Source organism: Lissotriton helveticus, chromosome 7 (genome assembly GCF_964261635.1).
Source record: "Lissotriton helveticus chromosome 7, aLisHel1.1, whole genome shotgun sequence".
NCBI lineage: Eukaryota > Metazoa > Chordata > Amphibia > Caudata > Salamandridae > Lissotriton > Lissotriton helveticus.
Window position 1 is genome coordinate 1,178,907,261 of NC_136068.1, and position 17,172 is coordinate 1,178,924,432.

Below are 17,172 nucleotides of genomic sequence, written 5' to 3' on the forward strand. Positions count from 1 at the left end.
CTGTTTTAGCCTTCTAGAAGTACACAATTGTCTCAATTCTTGGAAGGCTAAGGCTTCATATCTCGAAGCAATCCTCAAGGGATCTACTCCTTCAGGCAGAGAACCACTGGGGTTCACTGGATGAGACATGGTTTCTAGTGAGGTGGGGTGTTGCACCTACCTACACTATTTGTTTTCCTACAGAACCTTTCTAGGAGTTGTAGTCAGGGTGTGCTAGGCGCAAGCTCTACACACAGCTAAGTTCAGTAGAACTTAAGTATACTAAGACTTGTTTTTATATGTACCTACAGGTACCTATGTGATCTTTCAAATGATATCTCAAGATTACAAGTGGTAAAACAACAGCAAGCTCGAATCCCAACTGCTGCACACCAATGTGAAAAGTTGGCCTGGTATATGATGTTCACTATTCTAGTGAACACCTTGCACCAGTCCAAACAACCCTTATGGTGATGGTTGTAAGTCAACCTTATAGATAAGCTATCCTAGTGGTAGCGTGGACAGAACAGTCTTAGGCTAAAAGACTCTTGAGGGCGTGTAAAGCCAGCTGTTTTACCATATGTAACCCCTTGAATATCAAATGAAAGGACACCACACAGGATATATATATATATATATATATATATATATATATATATAATATATATGTATTTATTTACTAACACACTCCTCTGAACTCTTTATGAGATCAGAGGCCAAAGCACATAACAAGATACTTAGTCAGAATACGTTAAGTTGCATAATTTACGGTTAGGCCCTAGGGGCGAAGCAAACCATATACTCAGAAAGTGGTATAAGTACCACATCACGAGAAAAGGAAATGCCTAGTGCCTAGGGAATCGCTGGGGCTACACTATCTGTGCCTTAGGTTAGGAGTAGGAGGCTCACAGGCGGCGCGTGCAGTGTCAGTACACTCACGCGAGAGTCAATAGAAAGTCAATGGGAACTTAGAAGGTAAGTAAATGGAGATTTAGGAGACTTCCGGTCTAGCTAGAAGGAAACAACTAAAAACCTAGACACTTGGATAGTCAATACCCTTGAGAGCACCGAAGTACTCGCGTTACCTCACCCACAGGAAGCGGGTGCATAGGTTTGAAGATGTGTCGGGTTTCGCCGTTGAAGTCTATGGAGCCTGTGAAGAAAGATGCTGTAGGCGACCAGGGGGAAGATGTCCGGGTGGATCCAAGGGTGGATCGAAGATGAAGAAGACCTGAAAGCAAAGGGGACAGAGTCTAGGTCACTAGCCAGTGACCGGGTGGAACCAGGAAGGAACCAGACGTTGTCGAGGAGCAATCAGGTGCTGTCGTGAAGCTTGTCGTTGCAGCCACGCGGACCAGGAGGCGTCGAGGACGACCAGGTGCTGGAGAGGAGCTGTCCCACAAAGGTTCTCGCAGATGGAGGGGTCGACTTCCAGATTGGAGCCAACAAGCCTAAGCAAAGGCAACCCACGCAGGATACACAAAAGGCTTCTGGTGCAGACCAGGAGGGTCTGAGGTGCCTCACCTTTGCAGGGAGGCAAGGGCCAGTCTGGAGCTACCAAGCACTCTGCCTCCAGGATTGTTAAGGCCTGCCATAGGAGTGACTTATAGGTTACTATGTGTCTATATATAAGGTAGGTATGGGGATACTATACCTAAGCAAGGGGTTATTACACGACCTTGCCCCAGCTGAGTGATTGATCAGCCAGTTGTGTCAGTTTGGATGGCCAGCCAGGGGTGGCATAATACATGCTGCAGCCCCTGGTAGGCCTTGGATGCACCTATGCCCTGGGTACCTATGGTACACTATACAGGGGCTCACAAATGTGACCCAATATCCAATTTGGTATGTACCTACAGTACATGGAGTCCATTTTACAGAGAGAGCAGGTAACCTGGGGTCCTGAATAGCAGGATCCCAGGCCAACTAAGTCGAAAACCAGCTAAACATTAGGCAAAAAGTTGGGGGTAACCATAGTCCGGTATCCACCTTCCTACACAGAGGACCCCACCCGCCTGGACATAACAGAAAGCCCCACAGGGGGCGGTTCAAACGGACAGGATGAAAAACCGTGCCCCCCAGGCAAGGGGAACCCCTACACTTAGAAGACCACCGACCCCATAGGGGATGCGGGAAGACTAGAAAAGAGGTGGCCCGTCCTCATTCAGCAGAGGAAACAAGGGCAAGGCGAAAGAAGGCCAAAGCACCCCACAAACATACAAGGCAACAGAGCTTCCACCCAAGGCCAAGACGAAGAAGAGGAGCACCGAGGGAGAAGAGCAACCTGAAAACGCCGAGGAGAAGAGGAAGAGCAAAGGCAAGCACCTCCACCGGGAACACACCCAGTAAAGAAGGCAGCCGAGCCAAGCACAGCCAAATGGCAATACACCAGACAGAACGGCTCCGCCAGCCATTAGCAGGTGGAAGCAAACAGGGGAGCCCGAGGTCACCCAGGAAGAACCATCCAACACTCCGCAGGGACAGGCTGTGCCCGAAAGAGGGACAAGGAACACAAGAACCATTACATCCCCCAGGGAGGAGAGGTAGAACTGAATGCAGGGCCCACTGGAAGAAGAGGACAAGGCAAGAATGACTGTCCCACTAAAAGAGCCAAAAAGGCACAATGGTGCAGAAAGACAGTAGGTCGGCACCGACAAGCACAGCCAGACGCCAAGAACACCATGGAAAGATGTAGTCAGGGCAAGCCAGACGCCAGCTGAAGACAGAGAGCAGGAAGGCGAACAAGGCCCATACACGCTCCAGGGAGGAGTTCGCACACACGGCCCAAAAAGTGGAACCAGACAGAGCCATGACGCCAGGCCGCAAACAGCAGGCACAACCAGGCGAACAGCACAGCGGCCCCTGAGAAGGACACCCCGGGGCGCAACTCAAGCCATTCCAAAGCCTACTTTGAGGAGCTCAGGGTCGGATGCACAACCAGTATAAAACGCCCAGTTGACGCATTCAAATCTAAAACATCATCACATAGATGTAAAGAAAGGACTAGACGAGCCACCTTCAAAGTGCTCATTAATTCCAGTGAAATACAATCAAACATATGCAACTCTACTGAGAGAAAATTATTAACAAATTATGAGTGGCAAATCAACACTGCAATCCTAATTAACGTCTACAAACCACTGATTTCTCCCACAAGAGAGAGATGACTGTTCAATGTGCCCCTGTTAATCCATATATAGTTTGAGCAACAAAAAAAAGCATATAAAACAGATAACTTTTGTGTCAGGTGCCCAAGTGTTTCAAAACTGAAGGCTTACAGTGCGACAGAGTAAGACAAACTGAATGCAGAGAAGTGATGTGAGACAAAGGCATTTACAGTTTCTTTATCTCTGCCTTGCACTGAGCGTAGAAAAAAATATAACCTTAAATTCTAAAGCTTGCCTGCAGTGCTTCATTTCTTACCAACACAAAGAGCCAGATGTTTTGATGAATATCAGGGATTTAGACTAGTGAATAGTTATGGATAATATCTTGCTATCTCGCACATTTTGATCTCAGAGGCTCCAAAAACGGAGCACCCCCAACAATTATTTCTAAAGATTTTATTCTGAACAGATACACTCCTTTTCTTCAAAAAAATATAACATCTGATACCATCAGCACACATTATGTATGATTTTAATACTCTGTCTTAGTCAAGAGATACAAAATCAAAGTAAACATCTGTCATCTGTGCTTGCTGAAGCAAGACGGAGAAGCCAAATGAATTGTGTCAAGAATATTGTCTAGCCCAGTTATGGTCGCAGTTAATCACTTTGACCACAGCACCAGACAATACTCTCCAAGTCTTAAGTGGATGACAAATTTCCATTCACGCTCTTACATTCGGAAGGGGAACGTCAAGACAACAGAGGGTTGCCGTTCATAGGTCTGGATGCTGGTGTCACGAATAACCTATTACTGTAATTAACATGATGCCTATAGCCGACGATGACAGCAGTTTTAAATTTTTTTTTTTTTTTAGAGAGTTTTATATAGCGCGAACTTGAACCGAACCGAATCAGTTATCAGAGCGCTTTACATAGCACCAGTTACGTTACATGAGGACACACTTTCATTTTTTAGGCACGGGGAGATTAAGTGATTTGCCCAGAATCACAGGGGGTTTTTGGTGTCGTTACCGAGACTCGAACCAAGTTCCCCAGGTCCTAGGTCGAGCGCCTTAGCCGTTAGGCCAACCCCTCTCCTTAGAACTGGCTTTCTATTCAGTGTGCTGCATTTTCGCCAGCACAGTGAGACATACGTGCTAGCCAGGATCAATGAGTGAGACCATGTTTCTCTGACCGTTAAATCACATACATGGCTGTGTTAGAGCCTGCATGGCTCAATTCTTTTTTTTGGCAATACACTGCACGGTATTGCACTTTCCTAATTCTATAATAAGTGCAGGCGACATTGCCGTCCAACCCTGAGAATGGAAGCATCCTTAACCTGCAAAATGAATATGCTACTTACCAGTATGCATCTGTTCTTGGCATGTAGGGCTGCTGACATTCATATCTATAGCATAGATCGCCGCCTAGTGTTGGGTCCGGATGATTGCACATTGTTGTCCTGGAAGAGTCTTCGAAGTATCACGAGATAGGTGGCTCCTCCCCTGGACTACAGTGCGCATGGGCATCGACTCCATCCTCAGATTGTTTTTAGCCATTGTGGCAAAGATGGAGTGTAATAGTGTAAGCGATGGCCATGCTTAAGAGTAAATGCAAGAAAATCTGCAGCCGCTACAGGCGCCGGGGAGGAGGGCGGTCGATATGAATGTCAGCAGCCCTACATGCCAAAAGCAGATGCATACTAGTAAGTAGCATATTCAGTTCGAGGCATGTGGGCTGCTGAATTCATATCTATAGCATAGAATATATAGCAGTCCCTCCATTAACGGCGGCCGCCTGTGCCAGCTGAGAAGTCTGAAAAAGTGTTTTAAGAACAGCCTGTCCTACAGCTGCCTGTTTGGAGTGCACATCTACACAGTAATGTTTAGTAAATGTATGTGGTGTAGACCATGTGGCTGCTCTACAAATATCTTCCAAAGGAATATTACCCAGGAACGCCATGGAGGCCCCCAACTTGCGGGTGGAGTGGGCTTTGCGGGGGACCGTTAAAGTGCGCTTAGCCTTGTGATAGCAAATCTGAATACACTTAACGATCCACCTGGCTATCCCTGCTTTGGAAATGGGGTTGTCTTTGTGCTGGGCTGAGAAGGCAACAAAGAGCTGTTGTGTCTTTCTAAAGTCCTTGGTCCTATCAATGTAGTACATCAACGCTCTTTTAACATCAAGAGTGTGGAGCATTCTTTCTGCTACTGTCTCAGGGTTCTGAAAGAATGCGGGCAGTTCGATGGTTTGATTGACATGAAACTGCGAAACCACCTTAGGAAGGAATTTAGGGTTAGTGCGCAGCACCACCCTGTTGGAATGAATTTGAATAAATGGCTCTTGTACAGTGAGCGCCTGTAGCTCACTAACGCATCGCAGAGATGTAATGGCAATGAGAAAAGCCACTTTCCATGTTAAGAACTGAATCTCATAGGAATGGAGAGGCTCAAAAGGTGGGCCCATCAACCTGGTGAGGACCACGTTGAGGTTCCACACAGGAGCTGGCGGGGTCCTGGGATGGATGACCCGCTTCAGCCCTTCCAGGAAGGCTTTAATGGCAGGCACCCTGAAAACAGAGAGATGCTGCCTGTTTTGGAGATAAGCCGCTATGGCGGATAAGTGTATCCGAATGGAAGCATATGCTAGATTGCATTTGTAAAGATGTAACAAATAGCAGATGATATTAGGAATGGATGCATCTAGCGGGTTGATGGTGTGTTCTGTACAGTAAACGACAAACCGCTTCCAATTCGCTGCATAGCAAGCTCTGGTAGTGGGCTTTCTTGCCTCCCGGATGATGTCCATGCATTCAGGAGGCAAATCAAGGTAGCCAAATTCTAAGACCTCAGGAGCCAGATCGCCAGATTGAGCTGTTGCGGATCTGGATGCTGAATGTCGCCATGGTTCTGCGTCAAGAGCCTGGGTGTGAGGTGCAGCCTTTGATGCGGTACCACGGAGAGTTCTAGAAACGTGGTGCACCATGGTTGGCGTGCCCACGTTGGAGCAACCAGGATGAGCGTCATCGAGTGCTGCTTTAGCTTTCTTGCCACCAGCGGTATGAGAGGTGCTGGGGGAAAAGCGTACGCAAATTTGCCTGACCAGTTCATCCATATCGCATTGCCCTGCGACTGTGGGTGAGGGAACCTGGCGGCAAAGCTTTGGCATTTTGCGTTTTCCCTTGTGGCAAACAGGTCTATCTCTGGATGACCCCACTGCTGGAAGTACGGGCGGAGTACTGATGGATGTAACTCCCACTCGTGCATCTGGTGGCTGTACCTGCTGAGCAGATCCGCCATCTGATTGTCCTTGCCCGGGAGGTGTTCCGCCATGAGGAAGATGTTCCTCTGAATGGCCCACTTCCACATGCTCTGAGCCAGATGAGACAATTGTGGAGAGTGTGTACCTCCCTGCTTTTGGATGTAGTACATGGCCGTCATGTTGTCCGTCCGGATCAACACGACCTTGTTGCACAGATGTACTTTGAAGGACTTGAGCGCCATGAAGATTGCCATCAGTTCTAGGTAGTTGATGGGCATCTTCTTTTGCTGCGTCGTCCATAGTCCCTGCACCGTGTAATGGAGTACATGAGCTCCCCATCCGTGGAGAGATGCGTCCGTCGTTAGGATAATCTGTGGCACAGGCTCTTGGAACGGTCGGCCCTTGCAAAGGTTGTGTTGAGTCCACCAATGCAGAGAGTTGTATGCCCGACCGGTCACCAACACTAGGTCGTTCAACTGTCATTGAGCCTGCGTCCACTGATGTGCCAAGCATTCTTGGAGCGGACGCATATGCAACCTTGCGTGCGGGACTATGAAGATGCAGGAGGCAATCATGCCTATCAACTGCATGAACACTCTCGCTGGAAGTGAGTGTTGCGGTCTGAACTTTTGGATGAGCGACTGGATGTTGTCGATCCTAACTGAATTCGGCTGAGCCGTGGCTGCCATAGTATTTATTGTGGCGCGCCCAGATACTGCCGCACATGGGCTGGCTGAAGGTGCGACTTCGGATAGTTCAGTGAGAAGCCCAGACCGTGAAGAAGGTGAATGGTGTGGGACATATCGGCGGCGCACTGCTGGGCCGACTTTGCCTGAACCAGCCAGTCGTCCAGATAAGGATAGACATGGACGTTTTGTCTCCTGAGGTGCGCCGCCACTGTCGCCAGACATTTCGTGAACACTCTGGGGGCTGTGGTCACCCCGAAAGGAAGGACCTTGAATTGGTAATGCCGATTCTGAATGGTGAACCTGAGGTATTTCCTGTGGGATGGATGGAGTGGGATGTGAAAGTAAGTATCCTTGAGATCCAAGGTTGCGAGGAAGTCTCCCTGATTGAGCAATGGAAGAACCTGCTGCAGTGTTAACATGTGGAAGTGTTCTGAGAGAATGTACTGGTTTAGGGGCCTTAGGTCCAGAATAGGTCTGAGGGACCCGTCCTTCTTCGGGATTAAGAAGTACAGGGAATACACCCCTGTGCCTTCTTCCTCCACCGGCACGAGCTCTATTGCGCCTTTCTGCAGCATGACGAGAACCTCCTGCTGCAATAAGTGCAAATGCACTGCTGACATAGGACGGTGTTTTGGCGGTATGTTGGGTGGAGTGGATGTTAGCTCCAAACAATAGCCGAACTGGATAAGTTTCCTGACCCACCTGTCTGTGGTGATGGATTTCCAGACTGGCAGGAACTGCTGGAGTCTCCCCCCGACAGGCGTGGAATGGTCGGGGGGGCAGTGACAGGGCGTCACTGTTTGCTGGAGGCGGAGGAACGGGAGTTGTTGTTGCCCCTGCCTTTGGTGCTGTTGCCCCGGTAACCTCCTCTACTCTGCTTGGTGTAAGAGGATTGCGCCCCACCTTTATTGAACTGTGTCTGCTGGGACATCTGGCCTCTGGTAACACCTCTATTGCCTGAGCGACGAAAAGTGCTCCCCCGAAACTGCTGGGACTGGAGTGCCCCCATGGACTTGGCAGTCTCGGTATCCTTCTTTATTTTCTCCAGGGTGGTATCCACCTCAGGATCAAATAATCTGTCAGGGTTGACCGGCTGGTTAAGGATGGTAGTTTGTATTTCCGGCTTAAACCCGGAGATCCTAAGCCATGCCTGACGTCTGAGCATCACACTGGTGTTAATTGCCCTGGCAGCAGTGTCCGCAACATCTAGTGCACATTTGATGGAAGCGTTCGAGATGAGCTTCCCTTCCTGGATAAGCATCTCCCCTGCCTCTTTATATTGATCAGGCAGATGCTGCAACAGGGTCTCTAGTGTGTCGTAGTGTGCCCTGTCGTATCTAGCCAAGAGTGCCTGCGTGTTAGAGATATGCCAGATATTGGCCGCCTGAGCTGCTACTCTCTTTCCTGATGCCTCCAGCACTTTTGATTCTTTGTCTGGGGGAGGAGCTTCACCGGTGGTCTGCGAATTCGCCCGTTTGCGGGCATTAGAAACCACCAAAGAGTCCAATGGTAACTGGCCCTTGATGTAAGTAGGGTCGCCAGGTGCCGGTCTGTATTTTTTCTCAATTCCAGGGTTGACTACCCTTGACCGTGTGGGTTCCTTGAAAATGTCCGCAGCATGCTTAATGACCCCCTTCAGCATTGGAAGAGTCTTTACCGTCTTCTCAGCAGTTGAGAAAGTGTCAAAGAGGAAGTCAACGTCCACAGGGTCAGCATGCATTTCCACGTCGTGGTTTTTAGCTGCCCTCTCAATTAAGGCATTAAATGCCGCAGAATCCTCAGTGGGAGAGGTCTTGACGGAGTACACCTGAGGGTCATGGACGGTGCGCTGATCCCCTTGGTCACCTGCTTCCACCCATGAGTCCTGTTGTTCATCAGGCTCCGTGTTGGCAGGAAAATTGTATTCTTCATCCTGCTCCCCTGCATCCTCGCCATCAGAGTAAGTGGGTGAGGGTGTTGCAATTCTCGAAGTCCGAGGAAGGTTTTTTGCGCTTCATAGGAATAGTATATGACTCCAAAGGCTGCGATGCCGTGATTTTCCTTTTGTAAAGCATGAGCTTCCCGGTGTCGGCATCGATGAACTGCTCCGACTGCTCCTCTATTAAGGGTGGTCGATGCGTCAAACTCCCAGCCGGGTGAGTCGGCTTCGATACCACAGAGTCCTTGGGCACCGATCGTGGTGCGAAGGCCTTTGGCGCTACCTTCGGCGGCAACGTGAAGAGTAGCGGCGACGAAGTCTTTGGCGTCGGTACAGCTTGCTTCGGGGTGGAAGGCGTCTTCGGTTCCGACGCTGAAGCCTTGTCCCTAAGACGCTTAAGGGAGTCCGAGACCTGCTTCGTGAAGGAAGCGGATGGTTTCGTCGACCCGACAGTTGACCTCGGTCCACCCCCAGGGGAGGACCCGAGTGTCGATGACTTCGGCTTGTCTGATCGAGGCGTAGGAGCATCCTTCTTAGGGGCGCTACGATCCCTGTCCGTGGCCGTAGACGTCGACGCCGACGGTTTCGGATCGGCGGCCTTGACAACTGCCGTTGGGGTCCCAGTCTTCGGCTCGACGCCCTTGCCTGACTTCTGCTCGACGGCCTTCTTGGACTTCGGCTCGACGACCTTGCGTGACTCTGAGTCGGCGGCCTTTTTTGTTTTCGGCTCAACGACCTTGCCGGATTCCGAGTCGACGGCCTGTATTGTTTTCGGCTGGACGACCTTGACCACTTTCGGCACCTTGACCGGGTCGATGGTTTTCTTCGGCTTCGAGTGTCCCGGCACCTCGGAAGACGATGGCGTCGACGTGGGAGCAGACGTCTTCGGTTTCGATGGCGCCTCGACCATCTTTGTTTTTGTCGACACCGATGGTTTCAGTTTCTGTTTCGACAATGGCGGCTCCGCTGAAGTGTCCGTAGCCGGGCCGGAGGGCGGGGCCGTGGATGCTGGTATAAGGTCTTGAGTAAGGCCATGTGGCGATCCCTCGACCTGAGCCTTTGTAATTGTTCGAACGGGGCATAGCTCTTCCTCTGAGCTATCTTCCATGGCCCCATAGGCCTCATCGTCGTCTCCTACCTCGTCGACGACTTCTACGTCTTGGCCTTCGACATCCGCTTCGTAGTCGTATTCGATGTCCACCGTTGGAGGTGAAATCTGCATCTGAACCTGTTGTCCGTCTGCTTCTTCGTCATCAAAGATGTCCACCGGTGCCGGGGCCAAGCGCCGGGCCTCGAGGCGCACCACGCGCCGAAGCCGAATCGTCTTCTTCGAACGAAACCTGGAACAGGCCATACAGCTGGCTTCGTCGTGGTCCGGCGACAGGCACTTGTTGCACACTGGATGGACGTCAATGTGTGGATACTTCGATCCACACACGGGACATTTCTTGAACGGACTCCGTTCCATGCCGTCGAAAGTCTTGCTGCGTCGACTGGGCCTCGATCACCGAAGAGTCACACGACTCCCTGAATATCCGACTCGAACGGAGTCGGAAGTGAACCGGGGACCGAACGCAAACAATACAGACGGTTCGAAAAAAGGCCTTTTGGCCTCTAAACAGTTTAAGTCGATTCCGACTGGAGATAACCAAATTACATCCGAACCCAATGGCGGAAAAAAACAATCTGAGGATGGAGTCGATGCCCATGCGCACTGTAGTCCAGGGGAGGAGCCACCTATCTCGTCATACTTCGAAGACTCTTCCAGGACAACAATGTGCAATCATCCAGACCCAACACTAGGCGGCGATCTATGCTATAGATATGAATTCAGCAGCCCACATGCCTCGAACAGACTTTTTCTCAAATCTATCTTTCATGGTTGAGAGACACCACCTCTGCAACACCAGTTTTTTTCCACTAGATGTATGGTATATACATACCTACCAGACAGGGCTCTTGCTGACCATAAATAGGCTAAACTTGGTGGTTGTTCATCACTGGAATTTGCTCTATACCTGTACTGTTTATACATTATTTTAACATGAATTTAAGCATCAACAGAGAGCTTTTATAACCAAATATCCTTGAGTGTTTTAAGGTCTTATACACACAGCTTTAGGTGGCTCAAAGGCTTTACATCATCAATACACCGAGAGGGAAATAGGTCAGCACGCTTCATTTGTTGTTATTCACAGTTTGATCAGCCGACATCACAGCCACTGGATGTCATAACTCTCATTCATGACACTAATAAAGCTGTTTTTCTGAAAGCTAATGAAAAGAGTCTATCATTATGATCTTGGGCTTCATACTCTATCTTGTTTGTAACGTTTACTGTCGCTATCGTATCACCTGGATACATTTGTATTTCCATTTCTCAGTAGCATAATGTTTTAGTGTGTTTCAGAGGGAAGGACAGTGACCTTCACACCTGTTACAAGTAAATTGTATTCATTCAAGGGCGCATCTACAGGTGGTGCTTGTGAGAAGCTTTATGTTGTTCAATTAGGAATGAATTTCTAATCCATTGACTTACAACTGTTCCGCTTTGCTTTAATTCTGATTGGTGTAAAACATGAGACACGTATTCAGTTGTAATGCATGTATGAAATCCTGTGAACAGAACCCTATAAAAAGGTGCTCTGTTTAAAAGTGAGAGAGCGCCTTTCCTACTGATCCTTGGAGGTGAATCCATGTGGGATTTCTCCCATTTTAGACTTTGTATTTTGCTGAACTGAACTTTACTGAGTTCTCCAACTGAATTCTGTAATTTAACTGAGCTTTGCACTCTACTTTAATAATACATTAATATTGAGTATTTTAATCAATTACTGTAAAACAAACATTCTGGAAATAAAATCTTCAGGGTTTTAAGACTTTGAATTCTCTGTCTGTCTTTAGGAACAAACGGGTTCTCGGTACTAAATTGGAATTTGCACTTAAAATACTTTAAATTGGGACACTTCTTCAACAAGGAACACCAAAATCCGTAAAGGGATTAACACTCCTCCCGGTCCATTAGTCGTGCAAGAATAAGAGCTCTATCAGGATGTCATCATAAAGAGTGTTTGTCTCTTCTCAGCCACTTTACTCCAACGAACCCACGCAACTGCTATATCACAGCAGTTGCGTGGGTTCGTAGAAGTAAAGTGCACTTTTTCCCCCTTCTTGCTGAGAGCACATACACAGCATAAATCAGTACCGTAGCAATCATTCAGAGCCACGTGTAGTCTACCTTAGCCTTCAGGCCACCTTTAGGGACCTCTTCGACAAACTGCTGATACCCTTAGGGGAGCGAGCCTTTAGATTCATATTCTTGGGGCAATATCAAGCTTCATTTAGTTTGGTGAACTTTCATGGCGGCAGAGATATCAAGAAATCACAGAATACTGCTGGTGTCCTGGTAGTACGGCAATGTTTGGTCGCAGTGCTGCTTGCTGCACTGTTGCATTTCAGCGGACTTAACCTGTGATACGGGTCAGTGGGTAGACCGGCACAATTTACACTACAAAGACGGCACAATGAGAGCAAGGCTTGTGCTGCACCTCCAGCACTGGGACTGTGTCACGATCTTGTGCACCTTTTTTCAATTAAATTGCTCAGTGTACAGCAACTTGGAAAAGTATGAACTAGTGCATGAACTGCAAACACCACTCTTTTTCAGAGTTGTGCTGTCTGCAGCCGACACTCAAATTTATGGTCGACGAGTTAGTGTATGCGTTGGACACAGCGTAATTTAGTTGAAAGTAGTTGCACGGACTACTACTGCGTCTGTCCAGGGCAACAAAACAGGATCATGTTACGGTAGCTGGTGGTCAAAGACAGAAGGTGGCGTGATTCACCCATGACAATTTTAGTCTGTATCAGAAGTCAAGCTGGTCTGCAATGTGTTTACAATTGTTACTAAATTAAAGAGACTACAGAGTGTCCTGGCAAAATGATGCGTTCTGGAGACAAACTGGTTAGAATTGCATCAAATCTACTTGCAAGGCAGCTCTCCAAGGCGTTAGGTCAGTCATTTGTAATAAGAAGAAATCATCAGAGACAATGCTTATCGGCAGTCAAAAGTTATGTTTAATTACTCACCTCTTCTAGGCTGTGGAGCGAAGAAGCAGATACTGCTCGAGATGATAGTGGATGAAACGGCTCCTGACCAACTGGATGTTGATGATTTTGCATTTGTACAAAATGGTTCTGCTGTGGTCTATGCTGCCACGGGGGCATGTTATAATGAAAAGCCTGCTGTAGTAAATGATTGTGCTGCAGGTTAGCATATGTCCATGATCCATCGGGTTGTAGATACTTCAGTGGGGGTGGGGTTATGTGTCCAGATGGCATGGGATAAGGGGAATTGTAAAGCTGAGGCAGATGTTGAAACACTGGTGTGCTTGGGATTTCAAGGTCTCTGCTGTTTTCAGTGAAGTTGGGAAAATGGCCACTATGACTGGAGTTAGATGAAGGAGAAGGGAGCGCTGGTGGACTTCTAGGTTGCACCTGCCTGTATTGCAACAGTCTTGATTGAGGTGGTGGCATTTCTCCTAGTTCCCGGTTTTCGCTATGCTCACGATGTGACAGTTCCCTTAGGAAATCTTGTAACCTACGAGGAAAAAAACAAAAGATCAGACAATAGTTTAACTAAAATCTATGCAATTTTGAACTGAATACACCAAAAATGAGACTCCGTAGTATCAGGAGACCATCATGAAAACACTGAAAACACTAGAAAATGAAACTATCAATGTTTTAATATATTTCAACATGAGCAACTAAATGTTGACTCAAACTTACGATGAGAAATGATACATTATTTTTTAGACAAAACAAGCTACTTACTTCAGTTAGTGTTTGCTGAAGATCTTCATACAGATTATTCACTTAGAAATATCTCCAAATATCCAGCCACATCACTGTCAATGCGCAATGATGACATCAACAAATGCAATTTAGCACCTGATAAAGGCACTCACTGCCCACTTTCACGATCTCAGCTACCTAAGGTTTCTACACAAGAGGGGCCAGGAAAACGTGTTAGCTAAAAAACATCACCCCAAAAAAAAAAACTACTGAAAAACGATATCAGTCCTCAGGGAAGATGAGGAGAGAATGAGGTAACTAAACTGTGGAAAGAAGCAATATAAATCAGAATACATGTTCTAGATTAAAGTACCTCATACTTATAGAACTATTTGTTTCTGAAGATTGCTAATGCAGAAAAGCAGAGGACTTGAGAAAAACAGCAAGACAGACATCCTGCCAAGCCAAAACGTTTGAAGAAGTATATGATACCCATGTAGTCTCCTGGTAAAGGCCAAAGGTAGGCATCCTCCTCCAGGGGGCTGAAGAAGCAACCCTCTCTTGGGTAGAATTTGCCTTAATTCCAAGAGCAGGATCTTTTCTAGCCAGTGCATAACAAATTCATATTGAGGGAATTTGTGGCCGATGGTTGACGTGCTCTTGGGGCCAGGGAAATGGTGGTAGTTGATAGATACGACTCCTGCAACCCCCCCCCCCCCCAAAAAAAACATACGCCACTGCTGTGCGCGAGCCACCTGTATAACCTCTGTGTTGACAAACAAGTTACTTACCTTTGGTTATGCTCCTACTGGTGGATAAGCTACCTAACTGCAGATTTCTACCCTTGTGAATGTTCAGTACTTCGTGCCGGTAAGTAGTGTGATGCGGCTCTGCACCAAAACTGCTCCGCTACGAAAATGATGAGCAGCAGCTCATATAAGTACTTCCGAAGCATGCTGACATCAGTTGCTTTAAAAGGCTTGTCCGCACCCTCAGATATAGAGAACATCTGCAACCTCACTGGCTTGACAAGTGTACAGATCTCTAATCTGGGCCCGTTTTAAATTGAAATAGTTCCAATAAACAGAGCGGGGAGGTGGAAGGACGGTGAGAAATCAGAGTATCCTCTAGATAAGAGTGTTACTGAAGGTAATTACTTATTCTTCTGATGGATACTTCTAATAGCAGATCCCTCACCTTGTGACTAGATATCAAAGCAGTACATCCCCCAAGTGATAGGTCTGTGGAATGGCTCAGACTAAAAAGTCCTGCTGGACCAAACCAGGCAAATGTTCATCCAAACGGACCAGACTGTCAAGTGCTTTGTGACTGCTTCATGAAAGTGTGCACTGATGCCCACGTAGCAGCCGGACAGATATTGAGGTTAGGCCTCCGCATGCTAGTGCAGTAACAGCAGCCTTGGCTCAACTCGAATGAGCCCTTAAAACCTCAGGTGGCTATTTCTTAGCTAGGACATAGCAGAATTTAATGCAGAGGACCATTCACCTAGAGATGGTGCATTTCGCCACTTCCTTGCCTTCCTTTGCTCCAAAGAGGCCTACAAAGAGTTAATCGGCCACTCAATGGTCCTTGGCACAATCAATCTAGAAATGAGGGCTCTCTTGGGTCCAAATTATGGAATCTCTCCTTCTCTTTCGAGTGGGGATGCATGGAAACAAAAGTCAGAAGGGTATAGCCTGTGCGACATGGAAAGGTGTTAACCACTTTCGACTGAAATGCAGCTCCACTCCACAACAACAGTTGATCTAGAAAAAATGTTGTATAAGGCAGCTGGACCTAGTGTGTCTGCAGATCACTCATACAATGAGCCGACGATATTGCAACCAGAAACGCAGTTTTCAGCTCCAAGAGATGTAGTAGACAACTCTGCATTGGCTCAAATGGAGTGGATAATAAAAAAGTGAGAACCAAATTTAAGTCTCACTGTGGCATCTCAAAAGACTTTGGCGGAAACCTATGTAGTAAACCAAAAAGCCTTAAAGAAATCTCATTACAACGGGTGATGTATATATATATATATAAAACGAATGTATGTATGTATGCCTGTCTGTTTGTCCTTTATGCATTACCACACCATTCATCCGATCGCTATGAAACTTTGGGAAGTTGTCGAGTACACTCCCGCGAAGGTTTATGGCATATGCATTACTACACCATTCATCCGATCGCCATGAAACTATGGGAAGTTGTTGAGTACACTCCCGCAAAGGTTTCTGGCATATGTATTACTACACCATTCATCCGATCGCCATGAAATTTTGGGAAGTTGTTGAGTACACTCCCGCGCAGGTTTCTGGCATATGCATTACTACACCATTCATCCGATCGCCATGAAACTTTGGGAAGTTGTTGAGTACACTTCCGCGAAGGTTTCTGGCATAACATTTTTTTAAATATCGGCCCCACAGGGCCCTCATAATCTTTCGAATACTGATGTACGCACCAGACGGAAAAACAACAAATCGTGTATCCACAAGCACTCGAATAAATAAATAGAATTAAAACGACACTTTGAAATGTTTTCCATATTAAAATGAATACGTTTCAATAAAAATGACACAATGTAAATTGAATGTTATCATGACGAGTTTCCTTGAATTTCCTTTCTTTGGAGATCGCAGCAACGCGCGACGGGTAAGCTAGTTTAAACATAAAAGGCTGATTGGGCAACCTTAAAAATGCTGAAAGAGCCGTCAAATAGCCTTTAGCAGTGCCCAAAGACAAAACAAACAACATTAAGACTGTTTGCTTGTAATGGGACAATCTGGTGAATATTGCACCAAGCCAAAACACTGTCCCTCTGTACACTGATTTTATAAACAGGCACCTGGCTGCCATAATAACAAAGCAAACACAAGGAGATGATAGATGGAGCACTGAAACATTTAAGACACTCACCCCCAGTCACAGATTTGGGTTTAATCCATCATCGTTCTTTAGCTCCCTTCGCCACCCCAGTTCAGACCCATCCATATGCAAATCAGGCTTGACCCTGTGCCTCATGGGAACAGTCCAGCCCGAGTTGCCAAGCCAGGACTTTACAGGATCGGAAACAAGCACCCAGGGACCTGTTTCAAGTTAACCCTCTCATCAGCTAGGCTAGCTTGAATCCAGTGGCAAAGTGAGCAAGGGACCCATTTCTGGGCATACCCTGCCATATGCAAATCAGTCTTGGCCCTGTGCCTTAGTGAACTAAAGAACGATGATGGATTCAACCCAGATTTGTGACCGGGTGTGAGTGTCTGAAAAGTTTCAGCGCTCCCTCCATCATCTCCTTGTTTGCTCTTTTTTCGTCCTAAGCTGGCAGGGTATGCCCAGACGAACAGGGCCAAGACTGATTTGAATATGGGTGAGTCTGCACTGGGGTGGCGAAGTGAGCTAAAGAACGATGATG

The 17,172-nt window shown here is 47.3% G+C and overlaps 1 protein-coding gene across 4 annotated transcripts in view; it reads right to left on the reverse strand.

Moving 5' to 3' along the window:
* Positions 1-17,172, reverse strand: part of HELZ (helicase with zinc finger) — a 1,775,655-nt gene that overhangs the window by 133,376 nt on the left and 1,625,107 nt on the right. For all 4 annotated transcript variants that reach the window (XM_078654323.1, XM_078654320.1, XM_078654322.1 and 1 more), the window contains exon 30: positions 13,050-13,560. In XM_078654323.1, the coding sequence (XP_078510449.1) occupies positions 13,050-13,560 (511 nt within the window). The remainder of the gene's footprint in view (positions 1-13,049; positions 13,561-17,172) is intronic.